The 17,937-nt window shown below is 45.8% G+C and overlaps 1 protein-coding gene across 3 annotated transcripts in view; it reads left to right on the top strand.

The window, feature by feature from the left end:
• Positions 1–2,195: 2,195 nt before the first annotated feature.
• C8H10orf90 (chromosome 8 C10orf90 homolog) overlaps positions 2,196–17,937 on the top strand; it is a 211,619-nt gene continuing 195,877 nt past the window's right edge. Inside the window, exon 1 of one of the 3 annotated variants that reach the window (XM_010993280.3) lies at positions 2,196–2,995. In XM_010993280.3, coding sequence (XP_010991582.3) covers positions 2,492–2,995 — 504 coding nt within the window. In that variant the 5' untranslated portion in view covers positions 2,196–2,491. The remainder of the gene's footprint in view (positions 2,996–17,937) is intronic. The other 2 variants (XM_010993281.3, XM_064488530.1) reach the window with 2 other exon arrangements.

Genomic DNA, 17,937 nt, shown 5'->3' with positions numbered 1-17,937 from the left:
AATTCACAGGCATAAATTCCTAGCATCAGGTACCTGTAGTTCCTTTTCTTTTTGAATAATTCATTATTTAAATACTTCCCTGCGTATCCTATACAGCGCTGCACATTGTGTCGGGGCAAGGGAGAAGTAAGAGACTAATTTCACATATATTTCAACACTAAATACATTCAAGGCTCATTTATGTTGATTTGGTGTCATTGCGTTGCAACTGCTAACAATGGTACAGTTTTAGTTAGCTTCCCCAGGGGCCAATTTGGGGAAATTAAGTAGGGTCTTCTGTAGGACATTAATAAGGTCAGAGATCTAATTTTTATAAATGACTGAGTTAATTGGGTTAAGGAAAAAAAAATAGCAGGAGCTTCAGGTAGTTGTTTTCCATAAGGAGTGAGGATTATTTGCAGTCAATATGGCTTCAGTTAATGCTTCCCCGCTCTTGGCTGTGGATGCTTTATGACAAAATGTATGCACGGCAATTGAAAAGTGAGGAACTGTGGTTGACTTTTGCCCCTGCAAGGCCAGCCCAGCAGCCCACCAGTCATCCTTCAAGATGTGATGCAATATCCTTTCTTCCTTGAGGGTTTCTCAGGGTCTCCATCAGCTGCTGCAAACCTTCGTCATAAGAGGCACTCACTGTGCCCTGAGGACCTGCTCGTCAGGCGTCTGTCCCACTGCTGGGCAGTGAGCTCCTCGTGGAAGCCAGTGTCCCCTCATCTGTGTGTGTCTGCTGCCAGCACAGTGCCCAGCACACAGAAGCTCCCTGGGGTGTGTGTAGCATGCCTGCTCAGTCTCCACTGTGTTGTGTTTCCATGGGAACCATGGCTGCCATCGCTTGGGTCTTGACCTTCGCATTGACACCCTTGGGAGAACCACAGGTGGAACCAGACTGTTTTGTTTAAGGAACAGGGAACCCCACTGCGTGATCTTGGGACAGCATTTAATCTCTAAAGGTCTGTTGTCTTAACACCCAGTTGAGAGCGTTGGCCTAAATTACCTCCGAAGTCTTTTCTATCTCCTACTCTGTTTTTGTTCTCAGCTTCAACATTTCCATTGTCTCCAAAGGGGGAAGTTTAATATTCCACTGCCCAAGACCTAGAGCTGCTGAGTGTGGCTTACGAAGCTTTCCCCGCCCATCCTGTGGCTTTCCACGTGGAGACGGAGAGCAATTCAAGGGGCATCCTTGCTGAAAGCCAAGAGGAAGCCGCCTGGTGAGGAGAGCTCTGTGTGTGGACTCGGAACACAGTGCTGGTGCTTGTCACCTGCTCTCTCCTGGCCCAGACCCCTGAGTCAAGGCTTGTGGTTTCCACTTCTCAACTACCGGGTTAACAGAAATGCTACCAAAAATGACGTGAAAAGGAATACATCAAGCATCTGCATTTCTAAATGATTTGAATTCGGAATCTAATAATTCTCAGCATCACTTAAATCTCCACTCTATTTTATGTGTGGAAAGAATGTTACCAAGTCCAAGCTTGTGCTGCTTGCTGCACAACAGGCCAATAAATCGAGAGATGAGTTATTGGACAAGGAAAACCAACTTTATTCAGAAAGCTGGCAGACCGAGAAGAGGATGGACCAGTGTCCCAAAGAACCACCTTCCCCAGGTTAGAATTCAGGCTGCCTTTATACTGAAAGAGGGTGTGCCTGGTCGCTGCAAGTTTCTTGGTGTGGGAATCCTTTGCTCCTGCAGCTGTCTAGGGAGGTCCAGTCCCAATGTTCCTGTAAACTTCCAAAAAGACAAAAGCTATTCTCTATTCTGAAACTTTTTATCTCTATATGAATGGGAGAGTGTTACACCTTTAAGGATCAGAGCCTTGAGAATAGGCTGTCTATTTCAGGCTCTAGGCAACATTCTTGTACCAAAAGCAATAGAATATAGAGGTTAAAGTATAAGAAACGGATCCAATACGGAGTCAGATCTGTTCTTCTCTATCACCAGAACTGTGCGTAAAATAATTTGGTTGGAACACATGCAATTTTTGTTTGGAAAGGATGCCCTCTGTGACTCTGTTACACACTATTTTCCTCATCATTTCACTCACCCGATCCTCTGACACCCCGGTTAGTGGCAGGTGTTATTATTCCAAGTTTTCTCTTGGGGAAACTGAGGCTCAGAGTGGTGAGGGGACTCCCAGGGTTGGCTCAGGACCAGCGCCCTCAGCAAAGCCAGTGCACTCCCGCCGGGTGGCGGCCAGAGCTTCCTACCAGAGCTCTGCGTCTCTCATGCTGGTGCGTAGTCATCGCTGCATTCAGCCGACTTCTCCTTTTCACTTGAATGTGTTTCTTATCTTCTCCAGGGCTGAGGTCACCCTTTGTGTCAGGAGGAGCCTGTTCCTGTTGCTTTTTCCATCCTGGCAAGAAAAAAAGCAGAGATTCTAAAAAGCAGCAATTATCACTCCTGGTTCCTTTGTACAGCGCCCTGTAAGTAACTTATTTGGATTTGAGGGGTCAGAGACTGAAAAACATATTGAATCTCACTGTAACTGGGACTTGAATGCAGCGGGGAGAGAGAAAGGTGTCTTTGAAATCAGACACGGTTTTGAGCCACCGGAGAACACAAGTGCAAGTGCTGGAGACAGCTGGACAGCAGCGAGGAGGCGTATTTTTATGGCGCCTAAAGGTCACCGTTGAGGTTCCCACACGCACATCTTGCGCGCTGTGTGGCTGGGGTTTGGGAACGACTAGGTCTGGAGCTGGAGAACTCGGAGAGAGGTCACAGCCAAGGCTTGCGAGCCGAAGCCACACGATTCCGCGTACCATGCGGCACTCCGGAATCCCTACAAGGCCTCAGCAGCAGGTGTCTGCTGCCCACCACGCGGAAACAGCCATCCGCCGGACTTTTCAGATCAAAACGTTTAGCACTGAGTTGAAAAACCATGTGATGGTCATGGATTTCGTGAAGAGGAACTGGTTTCCCTCCCAGAGAAGAGCCAAAGTTTGTATCATCCATATGTATCAAGGCCTGAAGACAGCTGAGCAGACAGCCAGCAGATACGAGGTAAGGCTGAATCTGGCCGGGGAGCAGTGGGTGCACACCTAATTCAGAGAAATGGAGTGTTGCTTATCAGACAGACAGCTCAGATGTTCTATCTGGTCTAATAAATTAATCACTGGTTTGTAGTTTTCCCCAAGGGATTTGGGAAAGACACTCTCATCTCTTAATTTCTTTCAGTTTTTGAAATCCGGGGAGTGGGGAGCATATTGGATGATTGTAATTGACACATGACACACGTCTGCATTTAAAACATTTAATACTGCTCCAAAGAGTTGGATAATTTGTATCCACATTTAGAAACTGCAGTACATTTCTGTGAGTGAAATATTCTTAGCTCTGTAGGTTTGCAATCATCTGTCTTAAAAAAAAATTCCTATTTGTTTCCTGATGTGTTATGAGAGAGAATATCTATGCCTTGCATTAAGTTAACATAGAATGATTTAAATTATGCCAGTAAGAATGGACTTTTATTTTTTTGAGGGTGAGCTCTTATTTTCAAGCCGAAACTACTTTTCGTGGGAGAAAAAGGGAGAACTTGGGAGATTTAGAATGTCAAAGTGAGATAAACACATTACTCTGAAACATATTTGTATTCTGCAACTAGAATAAGCCATGAGCAGTGATCCTTCAGAAGGTAAACACACGAAATCTGATCAGCCCTTTATTGTACATGGAATAAATTATAAATGACAATGTAATTGATTCCCATATAGCTCACTTACCCATCCCTTTTGATAAATGTAACATGCAAATTGCTAATGTTTTATGAAAAGGTAACCTTTCTGAATACTGATGCTGTTACTAGGAAAGACTTTCCGGGAATGCTGGCAAAAACTCTAGGTCTTTTGTTCCCCACACTGGGCACCCTTGTTCCAGGGCAATGTCAGAACCTGTTCTGCAGGGTTCAAGGCTGGCTTCTCCCAGTGCCAGCCCTGGGGTTGTGAATTTCCATGTTCACAACGGAGACATAAAGGCCACAGAAATAATGGCGTTAATTAAATTCAGTAATGGTTGTTCATTAGTTCATTGCCCAATCAACCAGAGCAAAAGGTGTGCAATTAGAATATAATTGAAGGAAACCAGAGATGTTATTATTCACAAGTAATTAATCGGATGGGGACAGAATTTTTATGATTGTATAATTTTCACTGAGGTTATTTTTCAGTCTTCCAGAGAGAGAGAAAAACTTGTTGAATTATATCATCTGGCATTTTAAAAGAGTGTTCATGGCCCCATTGGAAACTCTAAATGGCAAAGAGCAACTCTTGTGTTCCCAGTTTTTGGTATGCATAAAACATTCATTCCAAAAGCGACATTGATGGTAACAATGTGGAAAAGTGCATCTTTGTAGAAGGTTGTACAAAACGTCTAGTGTACTGAGAGTCACAGCTACAACATTTTGTGTGTGTGTGTGTGTGTGACCCAACTCCCTCCCAACCCCCATTACTAAATACAGCCATTGAGACTGCGTGCCTGCTGTCTGCGTAACCTAGAGCCTAAATCTTATTAAAGTGAGTTTCAGACCCACAACAGTCAGGCTGGTCAGCTGGTCAGTCCTCACTCTGTCTGTGATTTGAAAAGTGGTCCAGGCAGGACCTGCTTCCTCCGCTCAAGGGCAGGTTGAGTTTGAAAACCATAAGATAGGATCTGTGCCTCCTGTCCCTCCACATTCCTAGCTCTGTTCTTTTAGTAAATATTTAAGAATTTAAAATTGTCCACGTCCATTGAACTGTTTTTTTGTTTGTTTGTTTTAACATTTTTTATTGATTTATAATCATTTTACAATGTTGTGTCAAATTCGTGTTCATATACACACTCATTGTCACATTTTTTCCTCTGTGAGTTATCATAACATTTTGTGTATATTTCCCTGTGCTATACAGTGTAATCTTGTTTATCTATTCTACAATTTTGAAATCCCAGTCTATCCCTTCCCACCCTCCACCCCCCTGGCAACCACAAGTCTGTATTCTCTGTCTATGAGTCTATTTCTGTCCTGTATTTATGCTTTGTTTTTGTTTGTTTGTTTGTTTGTTTTTGTTTTTGTTTTTTAGATTCCACATATGAGCGATCTCATATGGTATTTTTCTTTCTCTTTCTGGCTTACTTCACTTAGAATGACATTCTCCAGGAGCATCCATGTTGCTGCAAATGGCATTATGTTGTCGGTTTTTATGGCTGAGTAGTATTCCATTGTATAAATATACCACCTCTTCTTTATCCAGTCACCTGTTGATGGACATTTAGGCTGTTTCCATGTTTTGGCTATTGTAAATAGTGCTGCTATGAACATTGGGGTGCAGGTGTCATCCTGAAGTAGATTTCCTTCTGGATACAAGCCCAGGAGTGGGATTCCTGGGTCATATGGTAAGTCTATTCCTAGTCTTTTGAGGAATCTCCACACTGTTTTCCACAGTGGCTGCACCAAACTGCATTCCCACCAGCAGTGTAGGAGGGTTCCCCTTTCTCCACAGCCTCTCCAGCATTTGTCATTTGTGGATTTTTGAATGACGGCCATTCTGACTGGTGTGAGGTGATACCTCATTGTTCGTATTGTACCCACTGGGGCATGTCAGCACCATTTAGGTTAGGAAACCAAGCAAGAAGGCAATTTCCTTGCTCGATTTCCAAGCTGAGCTGACGAGAGCCCAATTCACGGCCTCTACATCCCGTTAGACTTGGCCCCGTGACCCCTCCCCTCTTGAAGACTCCAAGGCCATTGGCTAACCCGCTGGGGCTTTAACCGTAAAGTACCTGATAGGGCGAAAAATGAGCAAGGTCACTGGAATGACCTCTCAATGTGCAAAGTGCTGGACAAAGGAAACTGGCTGGTTCTCCAGGAAAAGTGAGTTTGGGAGATTTTGTTTCTGTAAAAACCTTATGGATTTCAATTCCTTCCCAGAAGGACCTACAGACCTGCTTGAGTTGAGTTTAAGGGCTAAGACTGGCTTTTTCTAAAACTGTGGCCTGAGTCCTGTCTGTGTTAATGCTTGGAGATACTGCCTCTTATCTGGGACACACAGGGACCCAGCCTAACTCTGGCCCAGGGATGGTCCAGCCACACTCATTCCCTTACTTCAGTTGCCTTTTAACACTCACAGCAAGTGGATGTGTGTTGCCGAAAGGCAGCTGGAGTTAGAAACAGATGGTGTTGAGGGTGCTGAAGATTCTGGTCCTCACGTTTGCAAAGCCTCCATCCCTGCGGCCTCCAAAATGCCCAAAACGATTTAAAAACACAATATATTAAAGGCCTTTCTCCTCCTGCCTATGTACCTGATAAATTTCAGACACCAAAATAGCCATAACTGGGCAATGAGATTTGAGTTCTGGCCACGGTCAACGTCGCAAGCATGGCCACATTCTGAGATTCTCTGTGAAGCAGAGCGTGGATGGCTTCCCTGACATTAGGAAGCAGGGAAGCCACGTAGAATTCAGAGATGTGCTCAGATCTCCCAGAGTCTGAATGTGAGCTGGCATCCGATAATTGATTGTCGAGAACTTTCTGATGGTCGGCGCAGGCTGGGGCACGCCACCAAGTCTCACCCATCTGTCTTCCTGGAGGTGACAGTTTCTACTACATTTCCTCATTAGATGAATCAGGGAAAGTTTGCATCTTTAGTAATCGCCATTTGGCCATACTTTTCCACATATATCCAAATCTGTATCATTTTCATCTCCTCTTCCTGCTCATCCTTATTTTTTTTTTTTTTTTTTTTTTGGATTTGGCTGTGGTGCTCAGTTCTGCCTGAATATAACCATCATGGCAAACTTCTATTTTTTATATTTATCTATTTGTCAGATATGCAAAAAATTGCACATCTTTGATGTTTACAAATCGTTTTGATGGGTTTAGTCATATGCTCACACCCGTGGTGCCCTCACCGCAGTCAAGGCACTAAACATATCCATCACCTCTAAAAATTCCGTGTGCTCTTCTGCCTGTTGCTTTTTTGTTTGTTCTCTGGTGGTAAGCACATTTAACATGAGGTCTGTCTTCTTAATGCATTTTGAGATAGTAATGCCACACTGCTGGCCGTAGGCACTACGTTGTGCAGAAACGCGCTAGTTCTTACTCACCCTGCATCACTGAAGCTTTATACCCGCTGAGCTGCACCCCCCGCCTCCATGGCGCCCTCCCCAGCCCCAGGCAACCACCATTCTATTTTCTGCTTCTTTGAATTTGCCTGGTTTGAACACCTCATAGAAACAGAGTCGTGCAGCGTTTGTCCTTCTGTAACTGGTTTATTGCACTCAGCATCATGTCCTCTGGTTTCATTCATATTGTCACCAGTGGTGGGGTTCCCTTCTTTTTTAGGGCTGAGTAATACTCCAGGGTGTAGATAATACATTTTCTCTATCTGTTCATCTGTCAGTGGACATTTGGGTTGTTTCCTCATGGTGAACTTTTAAAACTACATATGCCTGAGGCCCAGCCAAGGCCGTTGTGACCCAGGGTGACTGTTTGATTCTGTTGTTGTCCTTTATAGAGAATTGAACTTTGTTCTGGCATCAGGTTGTGTTACTTGGAAACACTTTGATCCTTCTGAGACTTCCTTTTTGGCAGATGTTGGTCTTGGGCAGTGCTTCTCAGTGTTGTCCCCCAGAGGATATTTAGTAATATCTGGAGACATTTTAAAAAATGTTTTAAAATTTTTATTTATTTAAAAAATTGTGTTTTTTATTGAAGTGCAGTTGATTTACAATGTAAATTTCAGGTATACAGCAAAGCGATTCAGTTATACGTACACATATATATTTCAGATTCTTTTCCATTATATGTTATTACAAGAAGTTGAATATTATTCCCTGTGCTGTACAGTAGGTCCTTGCTGTTTATCTGTATTTTATACAGTAATGTGTATCTGTTGATCCCAAATGGAGACGTTTTTGACTGTGACAACCTGGGGCAGATGTTACTCATACCTACCGGGCAGAGGCCAGGGCTGCTGCTAGACATTCTGCAGTGCGCAGGACAGTCCCTGCCCCCAGAACAAAGAGCCGCTCAGCCTGTAAGGAGCCCTGATCCGGGGCTAAGTCAGACCCACCATTAAGACGTGATCTTTTGCTATTTTATTTAAATGGAGGGACTGGGGACTGAACCCAGGACCTCGTGTGTGTAAGCACGTGCTCCACTGCTGAGCTGTACCCACCCGCCAAGGCATGAGCCTCGTGAGGACTCGACTTAACGTCCTGTGTGTGTGAGACCTTTCCACCAGGGCCAGAGGGAACACAACTGTCCCAGCTCTGGCTGGAGTCCTGGCAGGGGCTGGCTTCCTACTTAGGGAGCTTCTTTTCCTGGATTCAGGTAGTTTCCCTTAAGCACGTGCAGATCAACATTCAGCCAGAGACCGCGGACCCCCCTGCAGGTAGCTAGGACTCTCTTTCCTTGCAGCTCTTTGGTGTTTGGCCGCACAGATTCTAGCTGCCTCGGCCTCTCTGAGTCCTCACCTCTGCCTCCTGTGCTCAGTGAGGCCCCGGGCTCTCTCAAGTTTCGCCTTCCCAAGACACGGCCGGGAAGCTGCCTCTAGGGTGGAAGATGGTAGGGTTCACCCCTCTCGTTCCCCCTCCCTCCGGGATCACAGCCCCATACCATTTGTTGTCCAGTGTCTGGAAACAGTAGCTTTGTATGTAGCTTTTGTCTGGTTCCCGCATCACGGCCAGAAGCAGACGTGGCTCCCCAGGGGGTTTTGATGTCCCGCTAAAGTTGAGAAACACCACTCTGGGCTCCGATGAATGTTCTCCAACGGCTGAAGTGAGCCCTTAGGTCGTGTGGAATAAAAGCCCTCAAGTTTTAAGTGCTTGGGCCTCAAGATAAGTTTATTCAGGGAATGAAGAAGTCGCTTGAGGCCAAATAGGAAGTAAAACAAACATCCCCTTTCTTCTCACAGTTATCAAAGGTGCAGAACAATGTACCTAATTCCTAACCAAGCTGGAGAGATTTAGCCAGATCAGAGTCTACCCAGTCTCACTTTTCTTGCTGAAGACTCGGCCTCCAGCAGTGTTTTTACTGGGATGTGCGGGTGGCTCTGGCTGCAGTGAAGTCACCGATCCCTCCAGAGTGAGGAGGGCTGAGAAAAGGCCATTTCACAAAGGATAATAAATCCTTCAGTTAGCTTTGCTACCGAATGAACAGGTCAGGATCCTTGGCCTCATGCCCAGAGCCTGCCTCCTGCCTGAGAGCGTGCTTGGTGTTCCTCCCAGAGTCTCCTCGCAGCCTCAGCCACTCATCCTTTGACGATGTCTGGTAGCCTCTGCCCAAATGCAGGAGGAGGGAAACCAGAGGCCAAAGATGGAACGACCATCCTCAGGAATCAATGCCGCCCGCTCACCGGATTCCTCCAGCCCCTCTGTGCACCTGTCAGTGGGAGGCTGGTCGTCAGGGGACAAGGTCCTGAAGAGGCGCAAGAGGTCAGAGGTCTGAGATGAGTTTTGTCAGGTCAAGAAGCACACCTGGTGACTGAGGTCTCCGCGTGAACTGCACCATGAAGGGCTATTTCAGGTGAAGCACAAGTTGATCCCGAACATTCATCGCCAAGTCTCATGAGATCTGACATCATTTTGCCCAACTTCCACCGGGAAATTGGGCATGGATGGGGGGACCATGTCCCACATTTCAGCCAAACCAAGGCGGGGGAGATGGTCGGTGGAAGGTGGTGGTGTGGCTAAGAGCGAGGGCACTGGATGGAGTCTTCCTGGGGTCTTGTGGCTGAGTGACCTTGGCAAGTTTCTTGACCTCTTTGAGACTTGGTGTCCTCATCTGTGTTCATGACAACCGTGCTGCCGTCTACCTTACAGGGCTGCTGGGAGGCTTAAGGGAGGTAATCTGTACAAAGGCTGCGCCTCGGGCCCGGCACGGAGGCAGCATGCCGTGAAAGTGATTCATCTTTGGCATTTAATTTCCATTGTGCCTTTTTCTGCCATCCCCAACTTTGTCGCCGAGCCGTGACATGAAGACATGGCCCTCGGGCCCAGGCTAATTGTGACCAGTGCTTTGATGATGCTGTCTCTGTGCAAGAAGTCCTGTTTAAAGTGGGTGGACATCCCCTGCCCTCCTTCTGCACACTCAAAGCGCCAAGGGACAGGGACTTACAACCTTCTAGACTCTTCGCTTGTTAATCTCCATTCCCCAAACAGCTCAGAGATTACTCACCAAATTGTCTTTCAGCTGAACGGACAGTTTCTACTCAGAGCCCACCCAGTCCTGTGGTCAGCAGCAAATCCCATCTTTGACCAAAGACTGTTGATGATGTGAGTTCACACACATGTGAGTCCTGCCTGGTAAAGCCAGAACTGAGTCGGGAAGCATTAACGGGGCATTTTTCATGTAAGGTGCACCCTCCCGTAGAAGACTTCCTAGGATCTAAATGACGTTCATCACCTCATGAAGGACTGAATGGCTCTTACATGTTAGCGTCCTGTAGAATCCTCAGGAGAACTTTCTAAGTAGACCATGGGCTCTGAGAAGGCTGGGGTCCAGAAATCTCTATTTTTAACATGAAAGCCAGGGGATTCTGATTCAGCTCTGAAACTTCGACAGGTCTGAACCTTTGATCTGGAAGTTTCAGACCAATGTTTCCCAGCTGCATGAACCAAGGAGAAAATGACCGAGAAGGCCACGTGAATTGGCTGTGTTGAGAAGGCTGGTGTGGAGGGCGGGGGGGGGGGGCGGGATTTGGGAGGAGAGTGGCTGGACCACTGTGTGCGAGGAGAGCAGAGATGGAGATGGAACAAAGTGGGCTGTGTTGGTTGGTCCCTGAATTGCCTCATTGATCCTGACCACAGCTGTGCAAGGCACATGGAGCCCTATTTTTCCAAAGAGAAAATTCTGTGAGGCCCAGATGCAGGCTGCACAGAGACACCGTTAGGAGCGGCAGAAGGAAGATTCTGCCTTAGCTACATCCTGCTCTGCGGCTGTGTTTCTTGCATGGTCTTGGGGGAGAAGAGAGGGAAGCAGCATGTGTCCTGACAGCAGTAGTTGGGGACCCAGGGCACTTCGCAGGCGGCCCCAGAGAGTCACCTGTGGCAGAATCCGGTGGGAAAAGGCAGTTAGAGTCCCACTGATCCTCTCTCTCCTTTGGCTTTAGGCATCTTTCCTTTCCGTGGGTTTTTCACTAAGCATCTCCTTCCATTCTTAAGTCCCACTGGGTTCTCAGTCCCCTCTGATCTTGCCGTCCCAGGTTCTCGCCCCTCTTTGGTGGAGGATATGAGTTAAAGAGGAAATATTGGGCCAGATTGTTTTAAAAAATGTACGAAGTATCTACTGTGTGCCGGGAGCTGTGCCCGGTGCTGGGGGCACAGAGGTCCCAAAGGCCGGGTTTGTCCCCTTCACATCATCTGGTGGTGGGGCAGCCATTCCGACGAGTGCCACGTCTGGGCGTCCACACGGAGCTCTAGACCCAGAGGACTCAGCAAGGGAGAGCCTTGCGCACATGCTCTTCACCGAGGATTTGACGTTCCCCGTGGCCGGCAGGGAGAGTGAGGATGTGGAGTAAGGACGGAGCAGGGGAAGGCATTTCAAGCAGAGGGAGTGGCAATTTCTAGGTGGTGGCACAGGAAGGCAGACCCTAAACAGAACCCAGTAGCCTCTGGAATTCCAGCTAGAAGTCACAGGACAGAGTTCCCGAGAGGAGGGACCAGGCAGAGAAAGGGCTCCGGAAGTTTGTGGCAGTTCCCTTGAGTCTGTGGCTGGAGACCAGTCTGCCCTGTGAAACGCCACGAGGCCAAAGAACCACTGGCAAAGAGGGAACAGTTGCTGGGCAGCTACCAGATGAACAATTCTCAGCGCCCGCTCAGGGCCACGGATCGTTCAAGTCCCCCGCTATCGAGGATGTAGGGACCTTGCTGAATACATGGTAAATTCAGTAGAGATTCTGGAAGGGTCATGCCTTGGAAGTCTACTAAACTAGTCCTAGAGTAAAGTCTTTTCTAGATCCATCCTATAGCAATTTAAAACACAGCCCTTGAAAAAAATCAAGCTTTTTCACAAGTAGCTTAACTACCTGCCAGAACAAAGTCCAACACTCTTTAAAAGATTACAACAGCAGATACTAACTATATAAGATAGATAAACAACAAGTTTATAAAGTTTATAAATATATGTATAGCACAGGGAACTATATTCAATATCTTGTAGTAACTTATGGTGAAAAAGAATATGAAAATGAATATATGTATGTTCATGTACAACTGACGCATTGTGTTGTACTCCAGAAATTGACACAACATTGTAAACTGACTCTACTTCAATAAAAATATATATAAAGTTTAAAAATATTACAAAAAAGTCCATCAAGCAATAATACAAAATTAAAAATATCTGGCATCCAGACAAAGCCTACTAGATATTCAAAGAAGCAGGAAAGTGTGATTTTAACCAGAAGAAATTATGATTAATAGAAGCAGATTCATAAATGGATGGAGAGATGATAGAATTAGCCAGCCAAGACTTTTTAAAAAGCTATTATAAATACTATAAATATATTTCTTCCCCCTTAAATTCAAGGGTTTAAGGGAAGATATTACCATAATGGGAAGAGAATTAGTTGATATGAAAATAAGCCAAACAGAACTTGCAGAGAAGAAAAAAATGACACTGTCATACTATCTGAAATGGAAGTTTTGCTAGATGGGATTAACAGCAAATTGGATGCTACAGAGGAAAAGACCAGTGCAATTTCTAACTGAAGACAAGAGAGAAAAAAGGAGAAGGAGGAATCTCAAAAGATCAAAGATACATACAATTAGACTCTCAGAAAGAGTGAGGATGGGGTGAGAGCAGAAAAAAGATTTGAAGAAACAATGGCTGAAAATTTTCCAAATTTAGTGGAACTTATGTTAAAGCATTGCTTGTCAAGGATAATATAAACATATTTATAAAATATATCATCAGATATATATCATCAAGATTGGCCCATGTTGCGTTAAATAGCGTGTATTTCCATGTTTCCTGACATGGTGGACCATAGCGTCACTAATCAGCGTTCTCCAGTCCAAGGAATATGTTTGTTTTCTTGTGCTCACTCTGCATAGATTAATTGAGGCAACTTGTTTATTTACTTATGACTGAGATAATGCCAATTTAGTGTAGGATCATAGATAGTTTCAGCTCTGATTGGCTACTTAAAAAAAGCAAGACAATCTGGCAGACACTACCTGTGTTACTGAAAGCAGGTTCATATGCTGGCTGCACCATGAGGCCAAACAAACTGAAACGTCGGAGCTTGAAGCAGAGGAAAGTTTACTGCAGGGCTGATTGGGCAAGGAGGACGGAGTGGCTTATGCCCAAGAAAACACCGAATTCCTCGAAGGGTTTCAGCAAAGCATATTTAAAGGCCAGATAAGGGAGGGGGTCCTAGGGCACGTGATCAGCTCAATTCTCTGATTGCTGTGGAAGTTACAGTGGAGGTCAATGCTATCAGCCCCTGGGCGCCAGAAGGTCTGGGGGCCACATGCTCTTGATCATCAAGTAGTTCACTTCTCCCCTTTGGTGGTGGTTTTAAGCATCTGAAAAGCTCAGGAAAGACACATGAGATACTATTATCTGGGTCCTTCAGAGAGGAGCTGCAGCAGAGGGTATGGGTAAGGGGTCTGACCCTGGAAGGCCCCCCAGGGTCCTGCTCGGTTACACTCGTATTATTCTTCTATTGTTGCAAAACAAATTATCACATAGTTAGTGGCTTAAAAAACACCTATTTATTATTTCACGGTCTTGTAGGTCAGAAGTCCTGGTGTGGGTTAGCTGGCCCCTCTGCTTAGGGTCTCTCCAGGCTGAATCAAGGTGTCAGGTGAAGCTGTGATCTCATCTGCAGCCCGTCTCCTCTTCCAGGATCCCTGGTTATTGCCAGAATTCAGTTCCTTGTGATCGTAGGACTGAAGTCCCCATTGTCTTGGGGGCTCTCAGCCAGCACGCTCAGCTCCTAGAGGCTGTCCTCAGGTCCTTTCCATGTGGCCCCAGCCAGATGGGTTTGTTTGCAGTTCACAGCATGTTTGTTTGCCTCTTCAAGGCTGGCAGGACAATCTCTGCTGCTTTGAATCCCTCTGACTTCTTTGAAAGACACACCTGATTAGGTCAGGCCCACCCAATGTGGTCTCTCTTTGATTAACTCAGCACCAGCTGATTGGCAGCCTTGATTGCATCTGCAAAATCTTTTTGTCATATAACATAATTTAATTGTAGAAGTGATGGCCCATCACCTTCACAGGTTCTGTTCACGATCAAAGGATCGAGAACGTATGGGACATGGGCCCCCAAGGGGTGGGAATCTTGGGGGCTACCTGAGCATTCTGCTTACTACACTGTATTTAGCATTTTCGTGTCAGTACAAAAAAGGAAATAAAAGGAGTCCTTGGAATTGGAGGCACATAGGTTTGAGCCTCTGTCTGGGAGCTTTGTAAGGAAAGGGGCCCCTAGTCTATTCTTGCTCATGACTCTGCCCCCAGTACCAGGTCAGCCTTCAAGAACCATTGTGGAATATATGTATGAATGAATGAATGAATAAACAAAAGTGCATAAAGTGTGTTTTAGAGGAAAACCTGAGGCCAGGGTGAATAATGGCTGATGACTTTGCATAAGGAGCTTCGTCTGATTGGATACGTACATTAGGCTCCCTTCCAGATTCACTCATCTTTTAGTGACCGACAGACAGACAGTCAGACAGACAGACATCAGCTCTAATTTGCCTAAATGAAGCTCCAAAATAGAAGTCACTCCTTTTACCTCCCTTTTCATTAATCAAATTCCGAATGAAGAAATTGCTTAATTTCCTCTCTGAGTCTAATTTATATCCTTTCTCCACCCAGAAAAGACTCTGAGACAGCTCCCAAAATAAGTATCTTGGAAAACATCCAGGATTAGGAGTAATGGTGTATCAGAGAAACAAACAGGGCTGAAGACGAACGGGGGGATTCTTTTCTGAAAGTAGCCAATAAATTGCTTGCCGTTTTATATCGAGGACAAGAAGCCTCTTCCCAGCAAAGCTGCCCACGGTCAGTGGTGAGGGGGCCGGCCCCTGAGCGGCCACCCCGAGGTGGCTCAAACCCTGTGATCCAGTCCTCCCTTTAAGAAAGTTCACAAAGCTCATTGTTTTAGCTACAAATAGCTCCTCGGCGCCTCAGCGATGAGTTCGGGCCGCTGCTGGCTTCTCCAGCTTAGCGGCTTTGGATTGCTCTGTAGCTTCAGAGGAAGGCTGTTGAGTGGTGATGGGCTCCACCAGGTGTGTGGAAGGGCCTGGGTCTCGGCGGATGGACATGCAGAGGGCCCCCCAGTGTACGGGCAACGCGCGTGCTCAAGTCCACGTCGTGCGCTTCTCACTGTTGATATAACACCCACGAAGGCAGCTTTGTCGTGCTGCTGCTGTGTGCGAGCCACTGTGTGGGCTGTCAGAGGCAGGGGACCAAAATCTGAAGACTTTCCCTGCAGTAGTTCCACAATGAATGGCCGCTGACTCAGGTTTGGCTGGATAATTTGTGGGGAACAGGACAAAAATGAACATGTGGTCCCTCATGGTAAAAAAATCCATGCAAAATGTCATTTACGGCCTTAAGTATGTCCTTTTCCGTGGTTTCTCTTGTTTTGCCTCAGTGGTTTTTATTTGCTATTTCATGTTGGTCTCAGGAAAGAAAAATTAAAATTTTAAATGATTACCGTGAACTTTACTGTTCGTCTTTAGATTGTGTAATGCTGGGTTCAACACAAACATAAAAGCAATTAACTCATATCTGGAATTACTGAAATGATACAATTTTCATTTTTTAATCTCATCCGTGCAGATATGTATTCTTACTAGAACAATGAAAACGCTGCAAACACCAGTTCAGATTTTAATTTCATTCCTTGGTATAAGCATATTTTACCAACACTCTCTGCCTTCAGTTACTGATGAGTCAGGAGGGACCAAAAGGAAAGGGAACTGGGGCTGCTCTGTCTCTCGCTCTCCTGTTCCATGATTTTCAGCACGAGCAGTCGGCTAACACAGTGACGTGACGTGTGGGAACGGGTATGAGGGGCTTGCTCGTATTTGTGTTTCTCGGAACTCTCCAGCCCTTTTCCTGCACTTGAAGTAAGTCTGGTTCCAGTGGAAAGCATGGCCTCCTCTCGGGGCTGTCAGCCCTTTGCTGACTCCATTTTCGGGGTAATTTGCTTACTTTGTACTCACTTTGAGTCTTGCTGAACGCCCACCCGTTGTAGCTTCACCCGAATTCTGTGATCACAGGGCACCCGAACACTCTCTGTGGACGGAACAGCAAGGAAATCTACAAACACACACGTTGGCCACGTCTTTCTGCTCACTTGCGTTCTCTGCTGTCCTCTGGGGTTTCTCTACAAAACGCCAAGTTCACAGATAAAACTATTAAAAAATTCAAGGTGGTGCAGGCCATAAAGGGAAGAAATGGGTAAGCTGGGCTTCATCGACATGAAAGATGTGTGTGCATCAAAGCGCCGTGTCAGCCGCGTGGAAGGCCGCCCACCTGCACGTGGATGGACCTTGAGGATCTTGTGCCGAGTGAGATAAGCCAGTCACGGAAGGACGTACCTTGTTGGACTCCACTGTTTGGAGGCAGCTGGAATAGGTAAAGTCAGAGACAGAAAGTAGAGGGGTGGCTGCCAGGGGCTGGGTGGAGGCGGGGAATGGAGAATTACTGTTGAGTGGGAATGGAGTTTTGGTTTGGGAGGGTGAGGAAGCTCTGGAGACGGATGGTGGTGATGGCTGCACAACGGGGTGAGTGGGCTTAATCTCACTGAACTGGACACTTAAAATGGTAAATTAAAAAATATATATTTAAAACTTTTTTGAGCTCTTATTGATTTTGCACATTTTAAAAATTCTTTTCTTTTGGTTTTTTTTTTTTTTTTTTGAGGAGGGGATTAGGTTTATTAATTTATTTGTTTGTTTTTAATGGAGGTACAGGGGATTGAACCCAGGACGTCGTGCATGCTAAGCACACACTCTTTCACAGAGTTGAACCCTCCCCTCCAAAGTGGTAAATTTTATGTTATATGTGTTGTACAGCAATTTATGAAAAATTCAAGAAGGCGATGCTAAGCCAACACATGGCCCTCCTGGGTGCAGAATGGGAGCAACAGCAGGGGTCTCCTGGTGAGAATCTGGCCCTGTTCTAACTTGTGTCTATAGATGCCTAAGATGGGGCTTTTTCACTAGGTGGTGAGATCCCTGAGGTCGGGGTCCCTGTCATTTCTCTCGCTAACTCTGTTTGTTGAATTGAAACTCTAAGCTAAATTGGAGCTTATCCATGATACATTAAAAAAAAATCATCCTTATTAAGGTATAATTTGCATACATTAATATTCATACATTTAATAAGTGTGCACCTCATTTTGTTTTGACAAATGCATACAGTCGTGTAACCAGTACGAAGTCAGGAGGTAGGGCATTTCCACCGACCCAGAAAGTTCCCTCGTGCCCTTTGCACTCAGCGTTCCCCGCAGCTCATCCCTGGCAACCACGGCTCGGCTGCTTCCTGCCACTTTGGTTTTTCTGGCCTGGCATGCTCTGTAACTGAAATCATGCACTATGCAGCTTTTTTTTTGTGACCGTAATAAGTTTCTGCTATGACTTTGGCATCTTAATTAAATAGATGATGTTCAGTTGAGGTGGCAGAGGGGTGAGGGCTTGGGCCCTGATTCAAGTAAACTTAAATTTTGATCCTGACTCTGCCCCTTAATTCCTACTTTGATGAACTCTTCTCGTTTTCAGCATCAGTTGCTTCATACCTGGGATGGGTTTAATAAATTTAGCGCATCTGTCGGGGTGGAAGAAAGTGGGGTCACAGGAAGACAAGGCGGTGCTCTGTTCATCATACGATCACGGTAACGTTAAGTTGTTTATCATGTTGCTACTGATGTTACTATTAACCATAATACTAAGAAAGACATTTCCTCACCTCTCAGTTGGGAGCCCAGTGGTACCTTCCTTCTGGAGTCGCCA

Source organism: Camelus dromedarius, chromosome 8, assembly GCF_036321535.1.
Source record: "Camelus dromedarius isolate mCamDro1 chromosome 8, mCamDro1.pat, whole genome shotgun sequence".
Lineage (NCBI taxonomy): Eukaryota > Metazoa > Chordata > Mammalia > Artiodactyla > Camelidae > Camelus > Camelus dromedarius.
This window is presented reverse-complemented; position numbering and strand designations above follow the sequence as displayed.